At 37.8% G+C, this 27,508-nt stretch overlaps 2 protein-coding genes and 1 long non-coding RNA gene across 6 annotated transcripts in view; 2 read left to right on the top strand and 1 right to left on the bottom strand.

The window, feature by feature from the left end:
• Positions 1-27,508, top strand: part of LOC117568057 (uncharacterized) — a 138,490-nt gene that overhangs the window by 89,664 nt on the left and 21,318 nt on the right. For 3 of the 4 annotated variants that reach the window (XM_034248535.2, XM_034248452.2, XM_034248615.2), the window contains one exon: positions 24,574-25,680. In XM_034248535.2, coding sequence (XP_034104426.1) covers positions 24,606-25,680 — 1,075 coding nt within the window. In that variant the 5' untranslated portion in view covers positions 24,574-24,605. Of the gene's footprint in view, positions 1-23,860; positions 24,034-24,573; positions 25,681-27,508 lie in introns of those variants that run through there. The other variant, XM_052008477.1, reaches the window with a different exon arrangement.
• On the top strand, positions 15,725-16,981 carry LOC127566387 (E3 SUMO-protein ligase ZBED1-like). The gene is made up of 2 exons (XM_052008485.1): positions 15,725-16,884; positions 16,940-16,981. Exon 1 carries the CDS (start codon positions 15,742-15,744, stop codon positions 16,774-16,776), a length of 1,035 nt encoding a protein of 344 aa, XP_051864445.1. The 5' UTR covers positions 15,725-15,741; the 3' UTR covers positions 16,777-16,884; positions 16,940-16,981.
• Positions 19,346-23,813, bottom strand: LOC117568407 (uncharacterized). The gene is made up of 3 exons (XR_007955677.1): positions 21,979-23,813; positions 20,511-20,927; positions 19,346-20,442 (listed from the first exon to the last, which is right to left on the bottom strand). It is a non-coding gene; the product is annotated as an uncharacterized LOC117568407 (long non-coding RNA).

Here is a 27,508-nt window from a genome sequence, read left to right as displayed (position 1 = left end):
GCCAATTGGCAATCCAATCGAGAATGTTCAACTCAGCTCCTGTTGCTGTTGCTGTTGCTGCTGTCTAAGCGGCTTATTGCGAATGGCACACCCCTAGCCCCCTTCCCCTTGTGTCACTGTTCTAACAGGAACTTATTCATCATACGCCTGGCATGAGTTGCCATCCTCCTTCGTGCCATCTATTTGTATCTGTCGCTCATGTTGTATCAGGTTGTTGTTGTTGTCGTTTGCTACCTAATCGATTGATTCGCTTGCAATGTTTGCGGCTGTCGTTTGATTGAAATGCATGCAAGCATTTGTGCGAAATTGTTTAGTTTTCATTAGGAAACGCATTCGGGGAAAATCAACTCGCAGTGGCTGTGCAATTACCACCAAAGAAAAGGAATGCAAATGGCAACAGTAACAGCAAGAGCAACAGCAAATGGAAATATTAAGAATTGAGGCTGTTGATTAGCCGTTAGCTAAAAATGCACAAGCAACTGGAACAAAAGCTTCAACACAGCACAAAAAAAAAACCCATTAAATGTGTTGGAGATGGACAAGTTATCAATGGGCTTAACTTTCTTAACAAAAAGTTTGTTCACTTCAGTTTGTTTTCAGGGAAACTAAAACAGTTGCATGCATTAAGAATGTCATGTTTTATTATATGACAGGAACAAGCACTAAATAACCCATAAATTTGCAATTGGCCACGCCTTCGTGTCACGCAACAAGCACGCCCATCTCGCATCTCTAGTGGTGAGCTTTGAGGCCTTGGCAATTAAGAACGCCTTGAAGCGGCAGCTGCCACTGAGTTGCTCAAGTGTGTGCTGCATATTTTAAGTTGGCCCCCAACAATGGGGCAAGTTGTTGTTGTTGTTGCCACGGCTGGTGCCGTCCTGTCGGCAAAGGCGGTCAAAAGGCCGTCAAGTGTCGTGCCAAGTAACAAGTGCAACAGCAACAAAAACAGCAACAACAACAATAACTCGGTTCAAGTGCACAAATGTGTTGCACATTTCGCATGCAACAGCAAGGTGAATGTTTGTACAACCCATGGGCGTGGTCAGGTGCAAATGTTGCCCCAGGCTGACAGCTCAAACAGCTCGGGCAGGCAGGCAACCACGGACAGCTCAGACAAACTACGGACAGCTCTCTGGACACTGAAGGTCTTTTCATTTCAAGAGGTTTTTCGAGTTATTTACGCTTCACAGGCAAACTGAGAGAATGAAGCAAATGAGAAATAACGAGGATAACGCCAAATGATGCCAACTTCAGTGCAAAAGAGACCCACAAAATGATAGAACAGCATAGAATAGAGAGAGAGAAAGTGCGGCAGATGAAACACAAAATAACGCACAAAGTTCGTGGAAAGAAAACATTTGGAATGCGGCTAATGGAATGCGCTTAGCTTTTAATTTACTACAAACTCTCTGCCTGTATTTTTTATTCGAACTTTAACACTTAATTACACTTCCTTAGAAAACATTTTAAATGTAAGAAAAAACAAAATGATTAACACATAATTCTATTAGTTTTTATTTTACAAAAAAAGCGGACTTAAAGATAAAACAAATAAATGAAATTTAATATAAAAAAACATTCACAGATATTTTATTTTTTATTTAAATGCAAGTTTGGTTTACATATATTTTATAAAAATAAGTAATAATACATTTTAAAAATATTATATACAATAAAATACAAAATATACAAAAATCGAAGTAAAAAATTCTAAAAATATACCAAAAAAAACGGACTCAAAGATAAAACAAATAAATGAAATTTAATATAAAAAAACATTCACAGATATTTTATTTTTTATTTAAATGCAAGTTTGGTTTACATATATTTTATAAAAATAAGTAATAATCCATTTTAAAAATATTATATACAATAAAATACAAAATATACAAAAATCGAAGTAAAAAATTCTAAAAATATACCAAAAAAACGGACTCAAAGATAAAACAAATTAAATTTAATATAAAAAAACATTCACAGATATTTTATTTTTTATTTAAATGCAAGTTTGGTTATATTTTATAAAAATAAGTAATAATACATTTTAAAAATATTATATACAATAAAATACAAAATATACAAAAATCGAAGTAAAAGATTCTAAAAATATACCAAAAAACGGACTCAAAGATAAAACAAATTAAATTTAATATAAAAAAAACATTCACAGATATTTTATTTTTTATTTAAATGAAGTTTGGTTTACATATATTTTATAAAAATAAGTAATAATCCATTTTAAAAATATTATATACAATAAAATACAAAATATACAAAAATCGAGTAAAAAATTCTAAAAATATACCAAAAAAAACGGACTCAAAGATAAAACAAATAAATGAAATTTAATATAAAAAAACATTCAGATATTTTATTTTTTATTTAAATGCAAGTTTGGTTTACATATATTTTATAAAAATAAGTAATAATCCATTTTAAAAATATTATATACAATAAAATACAAAATTACAAAAATCGAAGTAAAAAATTCTAAAAATATACCAAAAAAACAGACTCAAAGATAAAACAAATTAAATTTAATATAAAAAAACATTCACAGATATTTTATTTTTTATTTAAATGCAAGTTTGGGTTACATATATTTTATAAAAATAAGTAATAATCCATTTTAAGAATATTATATACAATAAAATACAAAATATACAAAAATCGAGTAAAAAATTCTAAAAATATACCAAAAAAAACGGACTCAAAGATAAAACAAATAAATGAAATTTAATATAAAAAAACATTCACAGATATTTTATTTTTTATTTAAATGCAAGTTTGGTTTACATATATTTTATAAAAATAAGTAATAATCCATTTTAAAAATATTATATACAATAAAATACAAAATATACAAAAATCGAAGTAAAAATTCTAAAAATATACCAAAAAACGGACTTAAAGATAAAACAAATAAATGAAATTTAATATAAAAAAACATTCACAGATATTTTATTTTTTATTTAAATGCAAGTTTGGTTTACATATATTTTATAAAATATTATATACAATAAAATACAAAATATACAAAAATCGAAGTAAAAAATTCTAAAAATATACCAAAAAACGGACTTAAAGATAATATATAAAAATACATTCAGATATTTTATTTTTTATTTAAATGCAAGATTGGTTTACATATATTTTACAAAAATAAGTAATAATCCATTTTAAGAATATTATGTACAATAAAATACAAAAGATACAAAAATCAAAGTAAAAAATTCTAAAAATATACCAAAAAACGGACTCAAAGATAAAACAAATTAAATTTAATATAAAAAAAACATTCACAGATATTTTATTTTTTATTTAAATGCAAGTTTGGTTTACATATATTTCACAAAAATAAGTAATAATCCATTTTAAGAATATTATATACAATAAAATACAAAAGATCCAAAAATCAAAGTAAAAAATTCTAAAAATATATCAAAAAACGGACTCAAAGATAAAACAAATTAAATTTAATATAAAAAAACATTCACAGATATTTTATTTTTTATTTAAATGCAAGTTTGGTTTACATATATTTTATAAAAATAAGTAATAATCCATTTTAAGAATATTATATACAATAAAATACAAAAGATACAAAAATCAAAGTAAAAAATTCTAAAAATATACCAAAAAACGGACTCAAAGATAAAACAAATTAAATTTAATTTAAAACATTCACAGATATATTTTTTAATTAAATGCAAGTTTGGTTTACATATATTTTATAAAAATAAGTAATAATCCATTTTAAGAATATTATATACAATAAAATACAAAAGATCCAAAAATCAAAGTAAAAAATTCTAAAAATATATCAAAAAACGGACTCAAAGATAAAACAAATTAAATTTAATTTAAAACAGATATTATATTTTTTAATTAAATGTAAGTTTTGTTTACATATATTTTATAAAAATAAACATACTAGATTGTCAACCAACGCAAATACGACCCAGCCGATGTTTCTGTCATATAAAATGATTTGTTAAAGTCTATAGCTTTCAATTGTTTTATCTCATTATACGCCAGAGCGAGTAAGGCTATTTTTTCTTACGCTCATTTAACCTCATTTAAGTTTAGTTGCTAGTTTATTAAATTAAATTTTATTATTAGCTGTGATTTCAAAAAGGAATTGGTTTTATACAGCTTGAGCTATTGGCGATGTAATAGCTTTCTTACTTATTTTTCGAAGGAACTTATTTTTGCACGCAGATCAGGTTTGTTTAAAATTGCTGTGCCCAGTTCCGCCCCCGCAAAGCGAAAAAATCGAATAGCAAGCTATACTAATACTGTTTTTATGTTTCCTGAGAATGTGGTTGCCATCAAATAAAAGTGGAAAAGTTATTTGTGAGACACTTTTGTATGGCAAACAAGTAAATAAGCTTTAGTAGAGTGTGCTCGATTGTAAGTTACCCGCTATCCATTTTGAATAAATGTTTTGCATCTATGTGGGAATGGGTCTGGCAACGCCAATCTATCCACCTATCGATTAAGGGAAGAAAGGAGTACCCAATTGTGTTTCGTGTCATGCCATGCCCGTGACTGACAGACATTCCAGTAGATGGCTGGATGACTCGTCATGCCAGATGATAAATCCGCGCGAAAATCAGTAGCAACTATTTTTCGCATACATAATGTTGAATTTAAACTGTGTCATATGTGCCGAATTATTCACACAATCGGACGAAGTGTACGTCACAACGTTTTTCCACATGTTCCATCACACATGCCTAATGCAATGGCTAGAATGGTAATTAAGCGTCCCACTAAGATAGAGCGTGTAAAATGTGAAATTAAGTGGAGTTGCTTTTGCAGGTCTAAAACCTACCCACAGTGTCGCAATATTGTTGGAGTCTGTCAATATATTAAACAACATGAAGGAGGAACACTTATCCAGCAGCAATAACTTGAATAGCAAAAGGAAACGGGAACAGCAGAAAAGTGCTACCAAAGCGATAAGAATGCGCATTCGACCTGTTGTCTATCAGTCAGTTAGAGAAAATGCTCAAGGAGAGGAGCAGCTTTTAAAATGGACATGATTGAAACCAATCCACAATACCACTTGTCCTTTGACAATCAAAGCATTCGCAGCGGATTCATATGCAAAGTGTACCTCATTCAGCATTAAAATTACCGTTAAATCTTCACACTATTGAAGAACCAAAATATTAAACAACATAAAGGAGGAACACTTATCCAGCAGCAATAACTTGAATAGCAAAAGGAAACGGAACAGCAGAAAAGTGCTACCAAAGCGATAAGAATGCGCATTCGACCTGTTGTCTATCAGTCAGTTAGAGAAAATGCTCAAGGAGAGGAGCAGCTTTTAAAATGGACATGATTGAAACCAATCCACAATACCACTTGTCCTTTGACAATCAAAGCATTCGCAGCGGATTCATATGCAAAGTGTACCTCATTCAGCATTAAAATTACCGTTAAATCTTCACACTATTGAAGAACCAAAATATTAAACAACATAAAGGAGGAACACTTATCCAGCAGCAATAACTTGAATAGCAAAAGGAAACGGGAACAGCAGAAAAGTGCTACCAAAGCGATAAGAATGCGCATTCGACCTGTTGTCTATCAGTCAGTTAGAGAAAATGCTCAAGGAGAGGAGCAGCTTTTAAAATGGACATGATTGAAACCAATCCACAATACCACTTGTCCTTTGACAATCAAAGCATTCGCAGCGGATTCATATGCAAAGTGTACCTCATAGTGATGTCTCAGTTGTTGGTGACTTTTGGAGCTTGAACTTGTTGAACTGCTGCTCAGCAATAACGCCGATGTAAATGCACCTGGTGCCCCTATCGCACCGCTAATATACGCCTGTTTGGGCGGTCAGCTCGAGATGGTGCAATTATTGCTGAGCAATGGCGCCAACGTTGATGCGCAGGATGAGAAAGGTTATACTTTGCGTTGGCAGCCAACCAAAAAGCTGTGAGTGCGTGTTGCACGTTGTGCGCAGTTAGAGAAAATGCTCAAGGAGAGGAGCAGCTTTTAAAATGGACATGATTGAAACCAATCCACAATACCACTTGTCCTTTGACAATCAAAGCATTCGCAGCGGATTCATATGCAAAGTGTACCTCATTCAGCATTAAAATTACCGTTAAATCTTCACACTATTGAAGAACCAAAATATTAAACAACATAAAGGTGGAACACTTATCCAGCAGCAATAACTTGAATAGCAAAAGGAAACGGGAACAGCAGAAAAGTGCTACCAAAGCGATAAGAATGCGCATTCGACCTGTTGTCTATCAGTCAGTTAATTCGCCGCTGAGCAAAAATCAGCTGAATGATTCGACTTCTGATGAGAGTGGCAGTGTTGCCAGAGTCGCTTTTTTCCCGTCAAAACTGGCTTTTTTTCAAATACCATTTACTTGAAAAAATTGCAAACAGCGGCCAGCGGGAATTCTGGCTTTTTTTTACTTAAATGCTTTTTTTAGATTTTTTTCTATTTGCCCAAAATTATGGGACAATATTTGCTGTAGCTGTTCTGTCGATGCTTGCCAACATTTTTAGAACGCGCCAATACTTATCATAGCGTCACTTAAGGCGAAAGTGAATTGATCTGAAGATCAGTGTGTTTTGATTGTATTAAAAAAAGTCAAAAGACTTTAAACAAAAATATCGGACGACACGGAAGACAGTTACTCATTGCTCAGCAATAATTGCACCATCTCGAGCTGACCGCCCAAACAGGCGTATATTAGCGGTGTGATAGGGGCACCAGGTGCATTTACATCGGCGTTATTGCTGAGCAGCAGTTCAACAAGGTGCAAATCACCCCAACAAGTAGAAAACAACGAGTGTGGTAGTTGTGTTTAATTTTTGTGTATAAGGAAAGATTTAACTCCGTTCATTTCTACCTCATGCAGCATATTTTCAATGTTTTCTTCGCTTCCAGTCAGCGCGATTACAAATATGCTTTTCGGCTGCTGCTGCTGATCAGTGTTTTCCTCCAGCGTTTGGCTAATTATCGTCAGAGTTGCATAGAGTAGGCTTGGAGTTGCATAGAGTAGGCTTGGAGTTTCCGGCGGAAACTACTACTCTACTCTATGCAACTCCAAGCCTACTCTATGCAACTCTGACGATAATACACTCATACATAGATTCTGACATACACACATATATGTACATACATGCCTTTTGTAATAAATTGTCACTGACGAAATAGTCAGTCTCATTCTGCTCTTCAAATAGGACTGTCGTTTTATTTGTGAGTATTTCTAACATATTACAGAATTCTGTAATAATATATCTGTGTTTAATATTTGTGTGAGAACGCGTCAACATGGCAGGTGAGTTTTGCTAAAAGTTGTGTAATCAAATAAAAATTTTGTGCAAGCTGCGCAAGTGTACCGCGATTATTATTCTATTATTAATTATTATTATTATTAATTTTGCATCGCAGAGAATAATGAGTCATCGCGTCAGGGAGAGGCAGAGCCGCTATCGCCACCGGATGCACCGGAGCCAATAACAATGTTTCTAAAAGAACTAAATCGAATTTTTCAATCGCGCATTAGCCAAACGCTGGAGGAAAACACTGATCAGCAGCAGCAGCCGGAAAGCATATTTGTAATCGCGCTGACTGGAAGCGAAGAAATCATTGAAAATATGCTGCATGAGGCAGAAATGAACGGAGCTAAATCTTTCCTTATACACAAAAATTAAACACAACTACCACACTCGTTGTTTTCTACTTGTTGGGGTGATTTGCACCTTGTTGAACTGCTGCTCAGCAATAACGCCGATGTAAATGCACCTGGTGCCCCTATCACACCGCTAATATACGCCTGTTTGGGCGGTCAGCTCGAGATGGTGCAATTATTGCTGAGCAATGGCGCCAACGTTGATGCGCAGGATGAGAAAGGTTATACACCTCTGATGATGGTCGCATTAGAGGGCCATGTGGAAGTAGCCAAGGTTAGTATCGAGTCACGGACAGTAAATTGACCGTTGACAAGTGATTAGAATCCAAGATTTGATTGCAACTGTCTTCAGTGACGAGAATCGAGTTATTGATTGCGTTATTAGAAAGCCAGTTCACGTGCATTGGACGCCATGGTGCAGCCTGGCACGCATTATCAGATGATCCCGACGCGGCCTGCCGCGGCACACACCCGAACGACGCACAACATGGACAGCGAGTTGCAGCTGACGACGACGATAACACAACGACCGATTACACCTGGTATCCATGCTAGGCTTGGGCCGCATGGCCGGCATGGCATGCACATCCGGTAGTACGGTTCCGACACTCGGCAGCACTGACGCGACCCACGGACACGGAGCGGCGGTCACCAGAAGGAACCCCAGCCATTACATGGAGACACGCTGTCTCAACCACAACGTATATGCATATGCATGTACACGCACTTCAGGGTAATTCCAGCTGGATGGTACTTGCTGCACTGTACCTGGAGACGCGCCAATTGCCTCGCCGACAACTGGAATTATGACACGTACTAGCCAGCGCGGCCGGCTCGTTCCCCGAACGATACTACAAGCCCTCGCCGGCGCCGCACCAACAGCCAAGTCGCCAGCGCGCGCCAATAAAAGAAAAAAAAATGTATGATCGAAAGTTTACCCTTCACTGAGTGTAACATCGATAAGTTTGAATTAATATCGATAATCAATATACCGCATTCAACATAACTCTGCGTTATTCTCTGTAGATGGAAATACATTTTATTCTAAATCATGCATTTACAGTTATGGCTTGCGCAGACTTGACAAATGCTGCTATAGATATAGTATAGCCTTCCTAATAAATTCCTTAAAATGATAGGAACTGGATGAACATATGACAATAAAAATGAGGAGAATGAGGATAGTTTTAATAAAATTCTCCAAATATTGTGAATATTAGAGCAGCTGCTGTACAAATTCTATACATATGTTTCAATAACCGATTTCGTGCGCTCACCCTGTGACTATCAGAAAAATATAGAGAATCCAATGAATCAGCTTTTTTATAGCTTTTTTTCCTAATTTTTCAGCTTTTTTCATCGTTTTTCCCGTTAAAAACAGCTTTTTTTCTCAACAAACTTTGGCAACACTGGTTACATTGCTTAATGATACATCTGCTGAAGATTTCTCGGAGCAATTGCTAACTATCGGTAATGTTTGGCGTGATTGAAAGGAAGTCGTAGAAGCATTAAGAATTAGCGGTAAAATGGTGTATCATTAAACAAATTTTCACCTGCGCTTTTAAACACAAAAGTTTTAATATCAAAAATTCATTGCAACTGAACCCTAGCAGCTTAGCTACTGGTATAAATCTAAAAAATCATGTCTGACTGGGAAGAAGAACCTTCAAATGCCGTTGCATCTCAAATAGATAAATTTAATGGTAAGCCAACAAAGTCCAATGATGTTGCCGAATGCAGCGATTGTGAAGAGAATAATGACAACGGCGGGGAAGATCGAGTCGAAAACAAAACCTGCTACCATGCTCGACGTAATGATGGCGGAAACGGCTTTCGTGAACGTCGTAATAACGGAGAGTCAGGCTTCCGAGGAAATCGCCATAAGGACAACTAAGGCGGTGAGCGTCGTCGTCAGGGGCTGGTGACATGAATAACAATCATGCTGATAATGGCGAGGAAGGTGAAAAAAAGGCTAGGGAATTTTGTATCCCTCCTGAACCGACTAACGATGAAACGGATATTTTTAGCACTGGAATTATATCTGGGATTAACTTCTCTAAATATGATAATATTCCCGTTAAGGTTACTGGTGAGAATGTGCCAACCTCGATTAAACGCTTTGACCAAGCCGGACTTCGTGAAATGCCTTTTGTAATAAATTGCCACTGACGAAATAGTCAGTCTTATTCAGTTCTCGAAACAGCACAGTGCTTTATTTTGTATTTCTAACATATTACAGAATTTTCTCGCAGATGAGACTCCCTCGGCCACGACCATTGCGGTCGTGCATATAGAGATTTATTCCATTAATAATACTTGTAACCTCACCATTATCGACAAATTCACTAAGCTAGAGCAAGCCTACCCCCTTAGCAAGAGGAGTTCAATTCGCCGATGCTCTATTACAATTCATAAGTCATTACGGCGCATCAAAGAAAATAATTTTCGACCAGGGCGCGGAATTTTCGGGCAGTCTATTCAACGATCTCTTAACCCAATTCCAAATAACGGCTCATACAACTTCATTCCAACAATCAACCGGCAACGCTTCTGTCGAAAGACTGCATTCAACCTTAACCGAACTACTTATATAGAATAATCTTGACCAAAAGAAAGGAAGCACGACTAGAATGCGGACATGACCAAATACTCACAGAAGCAGTTGCAACGTATAACAATGCAATACACTCCAGCACTTCCTATACCGCTTTCGTGCTTTTCCACGGAAGAACTCACATATTCAACAAAACAATAACATTCGACAATCACCATGACTACCTTAAGAAATTAAACGAATTTAGAAAAGACATATACCCAAAAGTACAGGAACACTTAAACGTGAACACAGAAAAAAAATTGGCTAAATTAAATGAGGACAGAGACACCAGTCCAGGTCGAACCTAATGATATGGTATTTAGGAAAGAAAACCGTAGAAACAAGATGACACTGAGATTTTCACAACACAAAGTATATAGAGATAATGGTGTCACCTTGCTAACAACTAGAGGTCAAACTACACAAACAAAAAATTAGGAAAACAGTTAAGAGACAAGAAACCCTAACACCGACAAACTAGTACACACTTTATATCACAACACAAAAATATTAAAATTCAAAATATCGTCGGAGTTCGTGGCATACACCAACAACACGTCACCGAGCCATCCTTCTCCGATCCGGCCATTCCCCCCTATGGTTGAGTGTATGGCCTTCTCTTCGGACTGAGGGGGGAATAACGCAGATCCGGCAACTCCAAGCCTACTTCTAGGTGTCACCTTGCGGTGTCTTCGAAGCATTCTAAGGTGAATCTTAAGCGTGTTAAGTGGTGGACGAGTGAGTTGAGTGCTAAGCGTAGGATACTTCGAACTCTGCGGAAACGTTTCCAAAGAGCGAGAATATCCAATGCCGATAGCGCTGCTCAGCTAAGGCGAGAGTATGGTAGGTGTATGAATGAGTACAAGGAAATGCTTGTACGTGTGAAAGAGGCGGAATGGCGTGAGTTTGTAGATCGCAATAAGCATGATCCCTGGGGTCGTGTTTTTCAAATAGCAAGAGGGCAAGGCAGGGAACTTAGTTTAGGCAACTTGCATGTCGGAGGCCTTCAGCTAACGGCATGGAAGGATTGTATGAAGGCTTTGTTGAATGTGTTCTTCCCGCGAGAGGAGAGACTGGAGGTTCCACTACATGTGGAGCAACTTGTTGAACCGCTCCGGGAAGCTGAATTGGGAGCAGCTTTTAAGAGCTTAAAGTCGAGAAAGTCGCCCGGCATGGATGGTTTCAGTGGGGAAATGTGTTTGGAATTCGATTCCAGAATATATGTATGCATTGTATGAAAGGTGTGTGAATGAGGGATACTTTCCCAGTGAATGGAAATGTGCAAAGATGGTAGTGCTACATTTGCAAGAAATGAATGAGCTTCGAAAGGAACTGGAGGCTCAGGATGTTATATACCATAAGTTGGAGCAAGATGTCTTTCGCGTTTGTGAAAATCCTGATTACATTCAAATGCGACAGCAATTACAGGACACTATTAAATGCCAAGAAGAAATTCATTTACGAGAGATAAATGAGATGCGCCAAATAACGGTTCTCGAGGAGCGTCTGGAATTGAGTGGATGTTGTTCCATATTCATGGATGCTTTGAATACTTCCAATCATCGCTCAATAGTCGTGTGGTCATCTCTTTGGTGATCCTTGCGTTCGAGAATGTTTGCTCAGAAATCAAGAATATATTCAATATTGTGCAGTACTTGCGTGGCTGCCAAGTCACTGATAATCCTAATGATCCCTTGAACGTGTTCACCAAATTAATGCCTGTGGTCAAAGGCTGCTTCCGCTATTTAGCCAGCGACTCGGATATACAAGATACAGAGATTCTTGTATACGATATTCAATATCTGCTCTATATCCTCAAGAAGAAAGAGATGGAGATAGCGGATTTGAAAAGCCATAAAACAAGGTACTGTTTCTCCAACAAACTACAATGTTTTGCATGACAGCATGGGTCTGAATGCTGATAAGATACAAATACTAACGTACAAAATGACACATATGTACTACCGAGTCCAGGCTGACAAGATTGGAGACTATGCTTAACGAAGCCAAGATCAAATATGACAGTGTAAGTTGATAGTATACAGTCGACAGGTACTGTTTCTCCAACAAACTACAATGTTTTGCATGACAGCATGGGTCTGAATGCTGATAAGATACACATACTAACGTACAAAATGACACATATGTACTACCGAGTCCAGGCTGACAAGATTGGAGACTATGCTTAACGAAGCCAAGATCAAATATGACAGTGTAAGTTGATAGTATACAGTCGACAGGTACTGTTTCTCCAACAAACTACAATGTTTTGCATGACAGCATGGGTCTGAATGCTGATAAGATACAAATACTAACGTACAAAATGACACATATGTACTACCGAGTCCAGGCTGACAAGATTGGAGACTATGCTTAACGAAGCCAAGATCAAATATGACAGTGTAAGTTGATAGTATACAGTCGAGATATATCGATCTCATCGACAAACTACAATGTTTTGCATGACAGCATGGGTCTGAATGCTGATAAGATACAAATACTAACGTACAAAATGACACATATGTACTACCGAGTCCAGGCTGACAAGATTGGAGACTATGCTTAACGAACCCAAGATCAGATATGACAGTGTAAGTTGATAGTATACAGTCGACAGGTACTGTTTCTCCAACAAACTACAATGTTTTGCATGACAGCATGGATCTGAATGCTGATAAGATACAAATACTAACGTACAAAATGACACATATGTACTACCGAGTCCAGGCTGACAAGATTGGAGACTATGCTTAACGAAGCCAAGATCAAATATGACAGTGTAAGTTGATAGTATACAGTCGACAGGTACTGTTTCTCCAACAAACTACAATGTTTTGCATGACAGCATGGGTCTGAATGCTGATAAGATACAAATACTAACGTACAAAATGACACATATGTACTACCGAGTCCAGGCTGACAAGATTGGAGACTATGCTTAACGAAGCCAAGATCAAATATGACAGTGTAAGTTGATAGTATACAGTCGACAGGTACTGTTTCTCCAACAAACTACAATGTTTTGCATGACAGCATGGGTCTGAATGCTGATAAGATACAAATACTAACGTACAAAATGACACATATGTACTACCGAGTCCAGGCTGACAAGATTGGAGACTATGCTTAACGAAGCCAAGATCAAATATGACAGTGTAAGTTGATAGTATACAGTCGACAGGTACTGTTTCTCCAACAAACTACAATGTTTTGCATGACAGCATGGGTCTGAATGCTGATAAGATACAAATACTAACATACAAAATGACACATATGTACTACCGAGTCCAGGCTGACAAGATTGGAGACTATGCTTAACGAAGCCAAGATCAAATATGACAGTGTAAGTTGATAGTATATACAGTCGACAGGTACTGTTTCTCCAACAAACTACAATGTTTTGCATGACAGCATGGGTCTGAATGCTGATAAGATACAAATACTAACGTACAAAATGACACATATGTACTACCGAGTCCAGGCTGACAAGATTGGAGACTATGCTTAACGAAGCCAAGATCAAATATGACAGTGTAAGTTGATAGTATACAGTCGACAGGTACTGTTTCTCCAACAAACTACAATGTTTTGCATGACAGCATGGGTCTGAATGCTGATAAGATACAAATACTAACGTACAAAATGACACATATGTACTACCGAGTCCAGGCTGACAAGATTGGAGACTATGCTTAACGAAGCCAAGATCAAATATGACAGTGTAAGTTGATAGTAGTATACAGTCGACAGGTACTGTTTCTCCAACAAACTACAATGTTTTGCATGACAGCATGGGTCTGAATGCTGATAAGATACAAATACTAACGTACAAAATGACACATATGTACTAGAATTGGTCAGCAGTTTGTATACGTTCGATAATCACCGCGGACGGAGTGATATCGACGTCACGATTGCCAACGAAGCAGTATCTCGTTGTCCCCAAATAAGTGTCTAATATAATTCGGGCATCTCCTATCAGTACCACGGTAGGATCCCAAGTATATGAAAATCCTGAATATATAGAAATGTGCAAACAGTTACTTGGTCCTCTTAAGGAACAAGAAGAGCTACATTTTGCAAGAAATGAATGAGCTTCGAAAGGAACTGAAGGCTCAGGATGTTATATACCATAAGTTGGAGCAAGATGTCTTCCGCGTTTGTGAAAATCCTGATTACATTCAATGCGACAGCAATTACAGGACACTATTAAATGCCAAGAAGAAATTCATTTACGAGAGATAAATGAGATGCGCCAGAAGCTGGATCTTGGAGACAACATATGCTTGCAGAAGGAGCGGCAAATAACGGTTCTCGAGGAGCGTCAGAAATTGAGTGGTTGACCGTATCTCGTTGTCTGCAAATAAGTGTCTAATATCATTCGGGCATCTCCTATCAGTACCACGAAGATAATAAAGATAAGAATAGAATAGAATATAAACACTGTTGCACAGTGTATGCGACCATGTATTTGGACGCAGGCAGCCGAGAGCTGTTCGGAAAGGAAACTAAAACAAAATCAACGTCATCCCTTGTCTTAAAATTTTAGAGCCACTTCGCAGAAGAGTTATTGGAATATACCAACAACTAGTCGTAGTGCTAAAGATTTGGACGCAGCTTTCAACAAGTTTAACCAGTAATACTACTTACATAATAGTTACATCGTTCTTATAGTACTCAAATGAATTTATGTGTACATGGACACACTAACTTTTTGTTTAATAAAATAAACCGAGACATCGGGTTGTTTGAAATTAACGAAATAACGTAAGAAACAAAATGATAATCTGGTAACTCTTAAGTTAAGCATAAATTGATATGGCATCCTTGTGTTGAATTTCATTATATATTATACATAGAATATTGCGAAATGAAGTAGTTCGCTTTGAGTCGTACAGTAGAACAGAATGGATGACGAAGGCAAGATGGAGAATTACGTGAAAAGTAAGTTATATATCTTCTTTACAAGCCCACGCTTCCCTTAGATATGTGTGCATGTATGTGTATGTACACACATACATTCATAAATTAGCGAAAAATAACTAATGCCGCAAAAATTTGGCGCAAGCCAAACCGACAGAGGAAGTGGAGACGGAGTCAGGACAAAAGCGTAAAAGGGAGCGATCAGTGGTTTGGGACCACTTCAAAAAGAGCAACGACAAAGCGTGCTGCATTTGTAATTACTGTGGCAATACATCAAACTTGCTGGACCATCTTAAGCGTTTGCATCCGAGTCGCATGACCGCTGATAAGGAACCAATGCCTAAAACGATGGCAATTTTTTTGAACAAGGAGCCGTTCTATGGCAGTGACTCAAATGTAAAAAAAAGGCTGGATAAAAAAGTGATGAATATGCTTGCTAAAAGCGTGCTTCCGTTTAGTTTCGTTGATGACGAAGGATTTGTCGAGCTCATGCAAGAAGCGGTCCCGCGCTACAAGGTGCCGAGCAGAATGTACTTTCGCGATGTGATGCTTCCAACGGAATATGAACAGCTAAGCCTTAAGTTGCGTGCAGCTTTGGAGACCGTTAAGCATGTTGGGCTGACAACGGATCTTTGGACATCTGCAGCTAACGAAGGCTACATCACAATCACATGTCATTATATAACAGAAAACTTTAAATTAACGTCTGCACTGCTATCGACAGCACCATTGATTACCCCCACAAATCATAACGCCCAAAACATCGCAGACTCAATAAGCTCAATGTTGGCTAAGTGGGGTCTTCTGTCGAAGGTTGTCACCGTTACAACGGACAATGATACAACCATGAAAAAAGCGTGCGATATATTAGCTTTCAAGCATTTACCCTGTTTGGCACTCACAATAAATCTGCTTGCTCAGGACATTTTAAAACTGGCAGCAGTAAATGGTATTATCTCAAAATGCAAACGAATAGTCACTTACTTCAAGCAAAACACAATAGCCACAGCTAAATTAAAGGAAGTCCAGAATACAAATCAGCCGCTTGTCTTAATTCAGGAAGTAAGCACTATCAAAAGAATTTTACAAATAAACGAATATGTTACATTGACATTGTTAAAATTGCGAAATAGCCCTTCACCGATCCCAACTGAAGAACTCGAGGTCTTGGATGACCTGTCGGACTTGCTGTCACCTTTTCAGGAAACGACTCTTTCGGTATCGACTAACACAAAAGTTTCTGTGTCCCTTATCATTCCCGTCATTGCCGGGATTCATCACAAAATGAATCAATTAAATGCAAAGTTACGAACACAGGAAGGAAAAGATGTATATGACCTTGTTAAGAAACGCTTAGTGGAAAGACTGGATACTTTTGAAACGCGCACAATTCCTCGCATCGCTACTCTCGTTGATCCTCGCTTCAAAAAAGATGGCTTTCTCAGACCTTCAAATGCAGATCAAGCAGCCAAAGCATTGGAGCTGGAATTGCTGTCGTTTAAGTCTACAACTCCACGACATCCACCAACACCACCAGAGCCAACGTCAAACGAGCCAAATTTCAGATTTTCATTTTTGTAAAACAAATCAAAAGTGAAGTCCACCCGAGCCGATGCCATTATTACCACAAGGCAATTTATAGAAAAGGAAAACGCTCCTTGCACTTGCGACCCCTTAAAGTATTGGGAGGTATGATTTTCAAATAATTATGACAAACATGTTAGATAAAAAATACTTTTTACAGGTGACTGATGACAACGATCTCAAATTGGTTGCGAAAAAGTATTTCTGTGTACAAGCCTCGTCTGAAAGGGTGTTCAGCAAAGCTGGACAAATTGTATCTGAACAAGAACAAGAATTACACCTGAAGTTGTTGATCAACTTCTTTTCCTCAACAAAAATAGACACTTAAATGATCTCAAATAAACCTCATTGTAATCGTTTGTACTGTTTTGCCTTTTCTTTTTTTTTTTTTTGTTAAACATCGATGTTCGCTCGATGTTTTTTTTTTTTGAAAACATCGAAAACATCGATGGACACAAACATCGATGTTTCTGCACCTCTAGGATGCATTTGAAGAGTGTGAAATGGCATTCGTTGCAACATCAAATGATCCTTTGACTATTACAGAAGCACAAAATAGTGATAATGCTGATAACTCGATAAGAGCTATGGAAGACGAATTCATGGCACAAATTCTCAACAAGACCTGGCAAATTGTTGAACGACCAAAGAAACGCAAAGTAATTGGTAACAAGATGATTCTCCAAACAAAAGATGACGGCAGAGTATCAGGCAAGAAGAAGGCCCGCTTAGTCGCAAAAGGTTATGCGCAGAAGCTCGGAGAGGATTTTCATGAAACGATTCACGTCCGTGAGATTGTTAGCTGCTTTATCAGCAGAATTTGATATGGAAATTCACCAAATGAACGTGGTCACACCATACCTTAAACGGAGAGCTGGAAGAGAAAGTTTACATGAACATCCCGGAGAACTTCAATGAGTTTATGGAAAAGCTAAAATCTGGTAGCCCAATTGGATCTAAACAACAACGTCCTGACTATAAGCAGTGTTGCCAGATTCTCTGGAGTAAAAGTTGCTAGATTTAAGCTAAAAATTATCAAAAAATTGCCAAAAAAATTGCTAAATTTTTTAAATGTTCTTTTTCAAATAGTATGTACATTTTTAAATAATTTGAGAATAAAATATTGAAATTAAAAATTAAAAAATTTAAATAAACAGGATTTCATATCTTCTTTTGTTAACATTACAAAATACTAGAATTTCGTCCAATTCTTCTGCTTCCTTACTATCCGTGTACTTTACGTTTCCTGAAATTTTAACTAAGTACTCGTAGGGAAGTACATAATTATGGCAACATTTGTTATGCCTATGTTGTCCAATACATATATAAATATTTTTTTTTTTTAATTATTTTTTTTAAATTTTTATTTTTTTTTTTTCATATAATTAGCTTCTTTATTAAGTATCGAACCAGTACAGCAGGAAGAAAATAGTACTATAACAACACAGCTAAAAATGTATTTTTTTGAACCAAACCTCATATTAGTTTAAGATTAAGAGATTATGTGAAGTTTACGATTGGGTTATCGTTTTGGCGAAACCTTGACGCTTCAATCGCCTCAACGGTCTAGCTGGTAGGAGTCTCCTAGCGAGACTAGCAACCTGTCGCTATATCGGCTCGTATTTTCAATTGTTTAAACTCAAACTAACCTTACATGCAATATCGCATTTAATGTTATAATGCTCATACAGTTACGTAATTTATGTTTTGCTATATTCATTTGTGAGAATATACGCTCAACTTCAGCGTTCGACCAAGGTAGGGAAAAGATTTTGAGCGCAAAATTTGCTAAATCACTAAAAGTGTTTTGGTTCAAGTAGCTCTTATAATCGAACCGTTGAGTTAAATACAAGTTCCGATTTCCAAAAAGAGAATACAAAATAAAAGGGCTTTAAGTAAAGTATAAATGAAAAATTGCTAAAATTGCTAAAATAGCTAACAAAAAATAAAAAGTTGCTAGATTTGTAGCTAATAGCATTTTCAAAAAAAAAGTTTGCAAATATTTTGAAAAGTTGCTAGATCTAGCAACTAAATTGCTAAACTGGCAACACTGACTATAAGTACGAGGAAGCGGCCAATGAGTGGCGAAAAGCCTTAGAAGTAATTCGAGATCCAGTGTGCTTATTAAAGCGATTATTACGTGGACGATTTGCTACTCGCCTCAAATCATCCAGTATGGCTACAGCAAACGAAGACACATCTCAGCAAGGCATTTAAGATGAAGGATTTCGGTGCAGTGAAAACGTGCTTGGGTATCGAACTCAAACAGGACAAGATGAAGCGTCAAGTTTTCATTTCCCAAAAAAAATATATCAATGCTGTACTTTGGAATGAGTGATTGCACACCGGCGATATCACCCATATTGGGAAACATCGATGATGAATCTATCCACCTATCGATTAAGGGAAGAAAGGATTATCGATTGGGAGAGAAGTCGAGAGAAGGAAGCAAGACGTGCTAACGACGACCGCGACGAATATATTCAAATAATTTAATTAATCAAACTTATGAAATAATAAATAAACATTATCAGAAAACCAATCCCACAATACTAACTGTTTATGTTTCCTGAAAATGTGGTTGTCATCAAATAAGAGTGGAAAATTTATTTGAGAGACACTTTTGTATGGCAACAAGTAAATAAGCTATAGTAGAATGTGCTCCACTGTGAGTTACCCGCTACCCATTTCAAATAAATGGTTTGCATTTATGCGGTGTTCATTTTAAAATATACAATTATCTCCAAGTATTAAAAATATTCCAAATGTTAGTTTAGGTATATTAATACAGTACTACATTTTAAATATACCACAGCGTGCAAAATATACCAGATTGTTAGCGAAAGCCCATACAAAACAATTTCCTAAATGACTTTTAAAATTCTTGTGTGATGGCAACCAAGTATTCACAAATTTTAAATACTATAGTTAATAATGTGTGTACCAAAAATTGCGATTCTAGCTGTTGGGGCAGTTGGTTAAATAAGTTTAAGAGCATCAATGTTGAATGAGGTTGTTAAAATTAAGTTCTTAGAATTACGGCGAAGCGAGAGCGAATTCACCTCGTTTTTCGCATATAAAAGTATTTCTGCAATAACTTCTACAAATTTTATCTGATCGCAATCAAATTAGAAATCATAAATATTATAGTTATTATTTTATACACCAAAATGCGCAGCTCTAGCTTTAAAATTATTCGATTTTTATAGATTTGCGGGGGTGGAAGTGGGCGTGGCAAAAATTTTAAACAAACTTGATCTGCGTGCAAATATACCACGAAAAAAATTATAGCTCTATCTCTCATAGTCTCTGAGACCTAGGTGTTCATAGGAACAGACGGACAGACGGACATGGCTGGATCGTTTTGGCTGTTGACACTGATCAAGAATATATATACTGAGTGGTTGCTGCCAATGCTGCAACTCCAGCTTCTTGTAACTGCTTCTTTTTGTGCTTTGCGATACCTTCTGGCCCTCTTGCTTCAGATTTGTGTACGTCAGCTTCTTTAGCTTGGCTTTGACCAGCCTTTTGCGTTCATTTTGATTTTCAGAATCGCTGCTGATGTTTACTGGCGTCACTGCTCTGAGCTAAGAAAAGACAAGCCATTTGGATGCTGCTGTTGCTGATGTTGCTAATATTGTTGCTGATCTCACTGCTATAACCCTGTTGTGTATATGGACCAACCATTCCACTGTTACTGCTAATGATGTTGATAGTGTTGTTGATCTCACCTCTGTAACCGCTTTGTATATATGGACCAAGCATTCCACTATTACTGCCATTGATGTTGTTAGTGTTGCTGATTTCGCTGCTGCGCTGTTGACCCTATGGATAAGGACTGACCATTCGACTGTGGCTGTTGCGGTTGCTGATCTCACTGTCATAGCCTTAAGGTCTTGGAACAGGGATTCCGTTTGGCACCGCATCTCGAATCATTTGTGGCGCTCGAATCATGTTCCTAAAATTGGAGGGCGGCATCATGCATGGTCTGCAACTTATGTGCGTCGCCAACAATGGGAAGTTGCTTGGGATTGTTGTTTGTATTTGAAGCAATTTGGGAATATCAAACGGACATCGTCTGCAAAATCCAATGCGGTGCGATATTCATAGTTGTCCAACTTCTTTCTCACCGTCCCCACATCCATTGGCTGAAACACAAAAATTTACGATGCAAATTTGTATATACTCGGTGCAAAGAACAAGAAGTAGAGTGTGCTCGACTATGACACACCGGCTAACCATTTTCAATAAAAGGAAAACAATTCGGTATTATTTCAAAACATAATATCTTTTATACTCTCTGAGATGTTGGTGTTCATTAGAACAGACTGACTGACGGCTGTTGACACCTATCATGCATCGGAGATGCCTCCTTCTGCCTGATACATACAAAATCTAATAAATCTGAAGACACATAAAACATACAACGGTGGACATCATAATCTAGTAATTCTGCCCACAATATCAAGAATTGTATATAGATGAAAAGACAATTATTGCGTTGAAATACTAATGGATTATAGAAAAACAAAATAAAACAACAAAAGGATTTAAAAAATATACAAAAAAAGGGAAAGTTATGTAAATATACGTTATACATTATGCTTGTGGCGGAAGGACTACTAATTAAATAAATACATCAAGAAATAATCTTTATAAAATGATGAAAAAGATACAATTATAGAAAGCATATATAGACCAACGGCAATAGAAAACAAATAAATTAATAGGCAAATTTGAAAATATACCAAATTAAATACTGAAATATACCAAACTATATACTTGATGTAGCGATATACAAAAAAAAAAATAAATAATAAAAGAAAACTAAATTAAAACTGCCCGTAAAATAAAATTTCTAATTCTAAGATGCGAAGATGTCTCGGATAATTGGCCCCTAGGATACTCTAATCAGTTGATAACAAATTCAACCTATAATATTTTTCACACTCAACAATTAATTCAGTCAGTTGTTGGTGGTAAAGGATTGCAAATTCGATTTTTAAGAGGAATTTTAATTTTGAAATAAATCAAGGGAATTTTTCAAAACATCACCTGCAAATTATATTAAACTTCTTTTTCTATTCTGTGTGCTCAGATTATCAACCACATTTTGAATGATTAACTTTGGCATGTTTTTGAGAAATTATACAAATCTTTCTTTATATTAAGCAATATCAAAATATGATTTGCACTTACATTATTATCTGCTCTAGGCACCATATCCGCTGTTGTTTCGCCAGCTGGCATAGTCGCATCCAGTTTCCGCTTGATGCCCTGCTGCTGCTGTTGCGGGACATATGCTGGCATCCTTGAGCTTGGCATCATCTGATGTCCCGATGGACCAATGAATTGTCATCTGCCAAATGTTGCACAAGATGTTGTTGGTCGCATTATCGGTGTGCCATTGGCTGTTGTTGCGACCGATTTCTGTGTTGCATTTGCTGCTGCGGCGCCTAATCTTGGTGCGCCAACTAGTGCGACAGATACGCCACGATTGCGCTATAAGTTCTGCGATGTTGCTGCACGCAACATGGGTGGGAGTGCTCCACGAGGTTGTGGTGCAGCAGCAGAATTTGCATTGAGGTTAGGTACATAAATGTGTGGCTGATGTTGCGTTAGATGTTGCGTAAAAGGTTGCGTTAAATGTTGCTATATATGTTCCAATACATGTTGCTGTAGATGTTGCCAAAGATGTTGCAAAAGATGTTGCTGTAGATGTTGCAAAAGATGCTGCCAAAATGTTGCTGTAGATGTTGCCGAAAATATTGCTGTAAATGTTGCCAAAGATGCTGCCAAAGATGTTGCCGTAGATGTTGCCAATGATGTTGCTGTAGATGTTGCCAAAGATGTTGCTGTAGATGTTGCCAAAGATGTTGCTGTAGATGTTGCCAAAGATGTTCCCAAAGATGTTGCTGTAGATGTTGCCAAAGATGTTGCTGTCACCTTTGCATATTCATTTGCTGCAGCAGCTTTTGGCGGTGGCTGCGCATGCTTTTTGGTGGCGAGTCGTCCACGCCGCTTTGGTTTTTTCGAACGTATCTGATTTATCCGATGAAGCACGGCGTCCTGGACGATTCGGGGGTGCTACAACCGGAGGACGCACGATAACTCAGTCCGTTCGAGGTATCAGCTCACGTACGGTTCTTCACGCGGCTCCAGCGGTATATTTCCACATGCTACAATTTTTTTTCTTCACTTTACTTTTTTACTTCACTACTTTTAGTTCAAGTTTTCTAAATTATATTTATATTTTTTAAATTTATTTTTGATGTTTTCACAATTGCTGCTCGACGTAAAATGAGAAAAGGTTGATGGAGCCTACTGCCCACATTAACTTTCGATGACATTTGTCACATTTGCTACTGCGACACGAATTAAAAATTTTTTTTCATTCGCCATTTTGAAGTTTTCATTTAGAATTTTGCAGTCGGCAACAACATTCTTTTCTTTCTTTTTTTTACTTTTTCACTTCACCACTTTTAGTTCAAGTTTTCTATATTATTTTTTCTTCACTTTACTTTTTCACTTCACCAGTTTTAATTTAAGTTTTTTAAATTTATTTTTGATGTTTTCACAATTGCTGCTCGATGTAAAATGAGAAAAGGTTGATGGAGCCTACTGCCCACATTAACTTTCGATGACATTTGTCACATTTGCTACTGCGACACGAATTAAAAATTTTTTTTATTCGCCATTTTGAAGTTTTCATTTTGAGTTACCAACTTGGCAATTAATAATCTTTTTAATTAACTTATTAGTTTTAGAAAACTACACTTTTTTTTCTTCACTTTACTTTTTCACTTCACCAGTTTCAATTTAAGTTTTTTAAATTTTTCAATTTATTTTTGATGTTTTCACAACTGCTGCTCGACGTAAAATGAGAAAAGGTTCATGGAGCCTACTGCCCACATTAACTTTCGATGACATTTGTCACATTTGCTACTGCGACACGAATTAAAATTTTTTTTTCATTCGCCATTTTGAAGTTTTCATTTTGAGTTACCAACTTGGCAATTAATAATCTTTTTTATTAACTTATTAGTTTTAGAAAACTACGTCGGCAACAATTTTCGTTTTAGTGATGATGATGGTGGCGATAAATCCGACACCATCAGTTATCGCCTAAGCTTCCATACTTTTGATGGAATGAAACAGCAAGTTAAAAATACTTCCATACTTTTGATGGAATGAAACAGCAAGTTAAAAATATTGGTATAATGAAACGGATGGCATCAAATTTGTTGAAGTTGGGTAAAATATATTTTATAAAAATTAATTTATTTAATTTAATTACTTAAGTGCTAAAATGTTATAAAAAAAATTGTTGGAATAACCGAAATCAAATTTATTAAAAAGGTGGCATCCCCTTTCTTTTGTGAGAAACAGCTGATTGCCGAAAGCTATTAGCTTTTGTCTAACAGGCAGATTGTAAATAAAGAGAGAAAAAAAAAGCTATTTATTCGGTTGATTTATGTTGCTTAAAACTACCGGTGTGGCAGCTTAACCCAATTACATATTAACAATTTCTAATATGGACATAAGATATCAAGACTAGATCTACAATAAATTAAGTTATGATATAAGCCTACACTGCGGATTCAGTCTTTTTAGACGCATTTTGCAAATGTACACATTTGGGTGTAATTATTATTGATATTGAATAATGAAACTTGCAACTTTATTACGAAGTATGTATATTAGATTTCCTTACTTCCATACTTGTTTAATTGATGTGCTTGCAAAATGATTAATGGAATATTGTTTGTTTTCGTGTGTTGCGATCTGTTGCAGGTGCTTAAATAAAACAGAACCACCAATGCAAGATGAATTCGGAGCACACAATGCAGATGCCATCTGGGCCGCCGCCACCCTCGCAGAGAAGTACATGCGGCGAGTTCAGCGGGGAGAGGGAGAGCTACGGGGCAGCGGGGAGTCTGGGATATGGCAGCATCCCGACGTCGTCCGGCAGCAGTTACGCTTCTTTTGGCGTACTATCCAGCATATCCAGCGGTCCAGGCGGGGTCCAGGGGGGGACGGTGCCAGGGACAGGGACATCAGCGCTGCCATTGCTTATGCCCGCGCCTCCTTCGACCAGCACATTCAAGACGACAACGATTACGATGCCCGCATCGATGCCGATTCCGATGACGATGCCGATGCCAATGCCGGTGCCGATGCCAACATCGGCGCCTTCCCCCCCGCACATATCGATGCCGATGTCGCTGTCGATGCCAATGCCAATGTCGATGCCGCTGCCAACAATCACAATGCCACCGACGGCGGGATCAGCGGCGATGACGACGACACCGACGACGCTGCCGACGCAGCTGCTGCCGATGCCCACGCTGGAGGACATTGAAGTGGCCACCCAGCAGCAACCACAGTCGCAATCGCAATCGCAGCAACCACCACCACCACCACAGCAGCAGCAACAACAACAACAACCGCCGCCAGCCGGTATACTGAAGTATCCAACAGGAACAGCGACTGTGGGCTATGTGAGCGAACTGCTGCCACCGCCTGTGGTGGTGGCCACCAGTGCCAGCAGCTCCATCAGCAGCAATTGCGGCACACTCAAGAGCAACGCGAAGTTGTTGCCGCTGCAGCTGGTGGCCACAACAGCGGTGCCGCCGCCGCCCCGCAAAGAGCATCCGCCTCTGCCTCCAACATCCAGTGGCAGCTCATCGCAGTCCCAGCAGCAGCGTCAGCGCCAACGTCGCCATGGCTGGTGCGCCTGCTTCGGCTCCGGGCCGAGTTCGTCATCGTCATCGGAGGGCAAGACACCGCCTGGCTATGCCACCAAGTCCAAGAAACGCAAGCAAACGGCGCAGACTGTCTGGTCGGCGCTCCTCACAAATCTTGGCATCTGCATGCTGCTCTTGGCATACACATTGCTCGGTAAGTGAAGCTATTTGATAATACTAATAAGATTTGTCGGAGTGGAAGTAATGCAGTTTATCGATAAGCATGTTCCTTTAAGGTGTGACCATGGCATGTGCTGGTAGATACTAATTCTGGTATAACTTGGACACTCAGTTGTGTGTGGCTTTGTATGCGTTGCTAGATCTGATCTCTCTTTTCTCGCACTCTCTTCCTTCTTTTTGTTTATGGGGTGGTGTGAGGCGTGCGAATGTGAGAGACAGTAATGGACCACAAAGGCAACGAAGATTCGCTGCATCTGCCAGAACTGTCGAAGACGAAGAATTGCAGCTTTTCGATAGGCATGTTACTTTAAGGTGTGACCATGGGATGTACTGGTAGATACTAGTTCTGGTATAATGGGGACACTCAGTTGCGTATGGCTTTGTATGCGTTGCTAGATCTGGCTATTCTTTTTCTCTTGCTCTCTTTTCCTTTTTTTTTTTTTTGTTTATGAGGTGGTGTGAGGCGTGTGAATGTGAGAGACAGTAATGAGCCACAAAGGCAACGAAGATTCGCTGCATCTGCCAGAACTGTCGAAGACGAAGTAATGCAGCATTTCGATAGGCATGTTACTTTAAGGTGTGACCATGGCATGTGCTGGTAGATACTATTTCTGGTATAACTTGGACACTCAGTTGTGTGTGGCTTTGTATGCGTTGCTAGATCTGGCTATTCTTTTTCTCTCGTTCTCTTTTCCTTTTTTTTTTTTTTTTGTTTATGAGGTGGTGTGACGCGTGTGAATGTGAGAGACAGTAATGAGCCACAAAGGCAACGAAGACTCGCTGCATCTGCCAGAACTGTCGAAGACGAAGTAATGCAGCATTTCGATAGGCATGTTACTTTAAGGTGTGACCATGGGATGTACTGGTAGATACTAGTTCTGGTATAATGGGGACACTCAGTTGCGTATGGCTTTGTATGCGTTGCTAGATCTGGTCTCTCTTTTTCTCGTTCTCTCTTCCTTCAATCTTTTTTTGCGTTCGTGTGAATGTGAGAGACAATAATGAGCCACAAAGGCAACGAAGCCTCGCTGCAACTGCCAGAGCTGAGTACGGAACACCTGAAAACGAATGATCAAGTGACCAGCAATGACGAGGACAACAGGAGAAGGCTTTAATTCTCCGACAGGAGAAAACTTTATTTCTCCGACAGATATATATTAATGGTGTGTATGGTGTGATCATTGGCTATGTAGAATGAGGTCGAAAGTTGGCTTCGCATGTGTTGCTAGATTTGGACACACTTCTTTTCTCCCTCTCTCTCTCTCTCTCTCTCAATTTAAGTGTAAGACACGGATGCTGAATAAAAGAGAAGTAATAATTACGCTCAACAAAGGATGTGAAGACTCGCTACATCCGCCAGAACTAAATACTGGACGCCAGAACCAGTAGCAAGCGACTGACGGAGGACGATGACTCTAGTTCTTCGACATCTATGTACTATATATACATGTAATGTTCGTTATGTGGGATATTTGATAATATATGGAATGGTACATTTCGATTAAATTTCGTTACGACTGACCGCTGCTCTACTTTTGATGACTGATGATCTACTACTCACGACTGTTACTCTACTTCTCACTACTGATGACCCATAGCTTAGTGCCTATCGACTTGCTAATGTCAACCGATGCTATTAGGATATAACGACTAGACTCCACCTCTGTTGCATATATATTTCAAATATAACATTTTAAAAGTTCTACATACTACTGTGGGTAAAAAGTAAGTAGTAAAGTTTATTTTCAACTTTGAGACCTTCATATTGCGAGCTTATTTTCTCTTAAATTGGCCCGACTTTT

This window comes from Drosophila albomicans, chromosome X (assembly GCF_009650485.2).
Source record: "Drosophila albomicans strain 15112-1751.03 chromosome X, ASM965048v2, whole genome shotgun sequence".
Taxonomy (NCBI): domain Eukaryota; kingdom Metazoa; phylum Arthropoda; class Insecta; order Diptera; family Drosophilidae; genus Drosophila; species Drosophila albomicans.
This window is presented reverse-complemented; position numbering and strand designations above follow the sequence as displayed.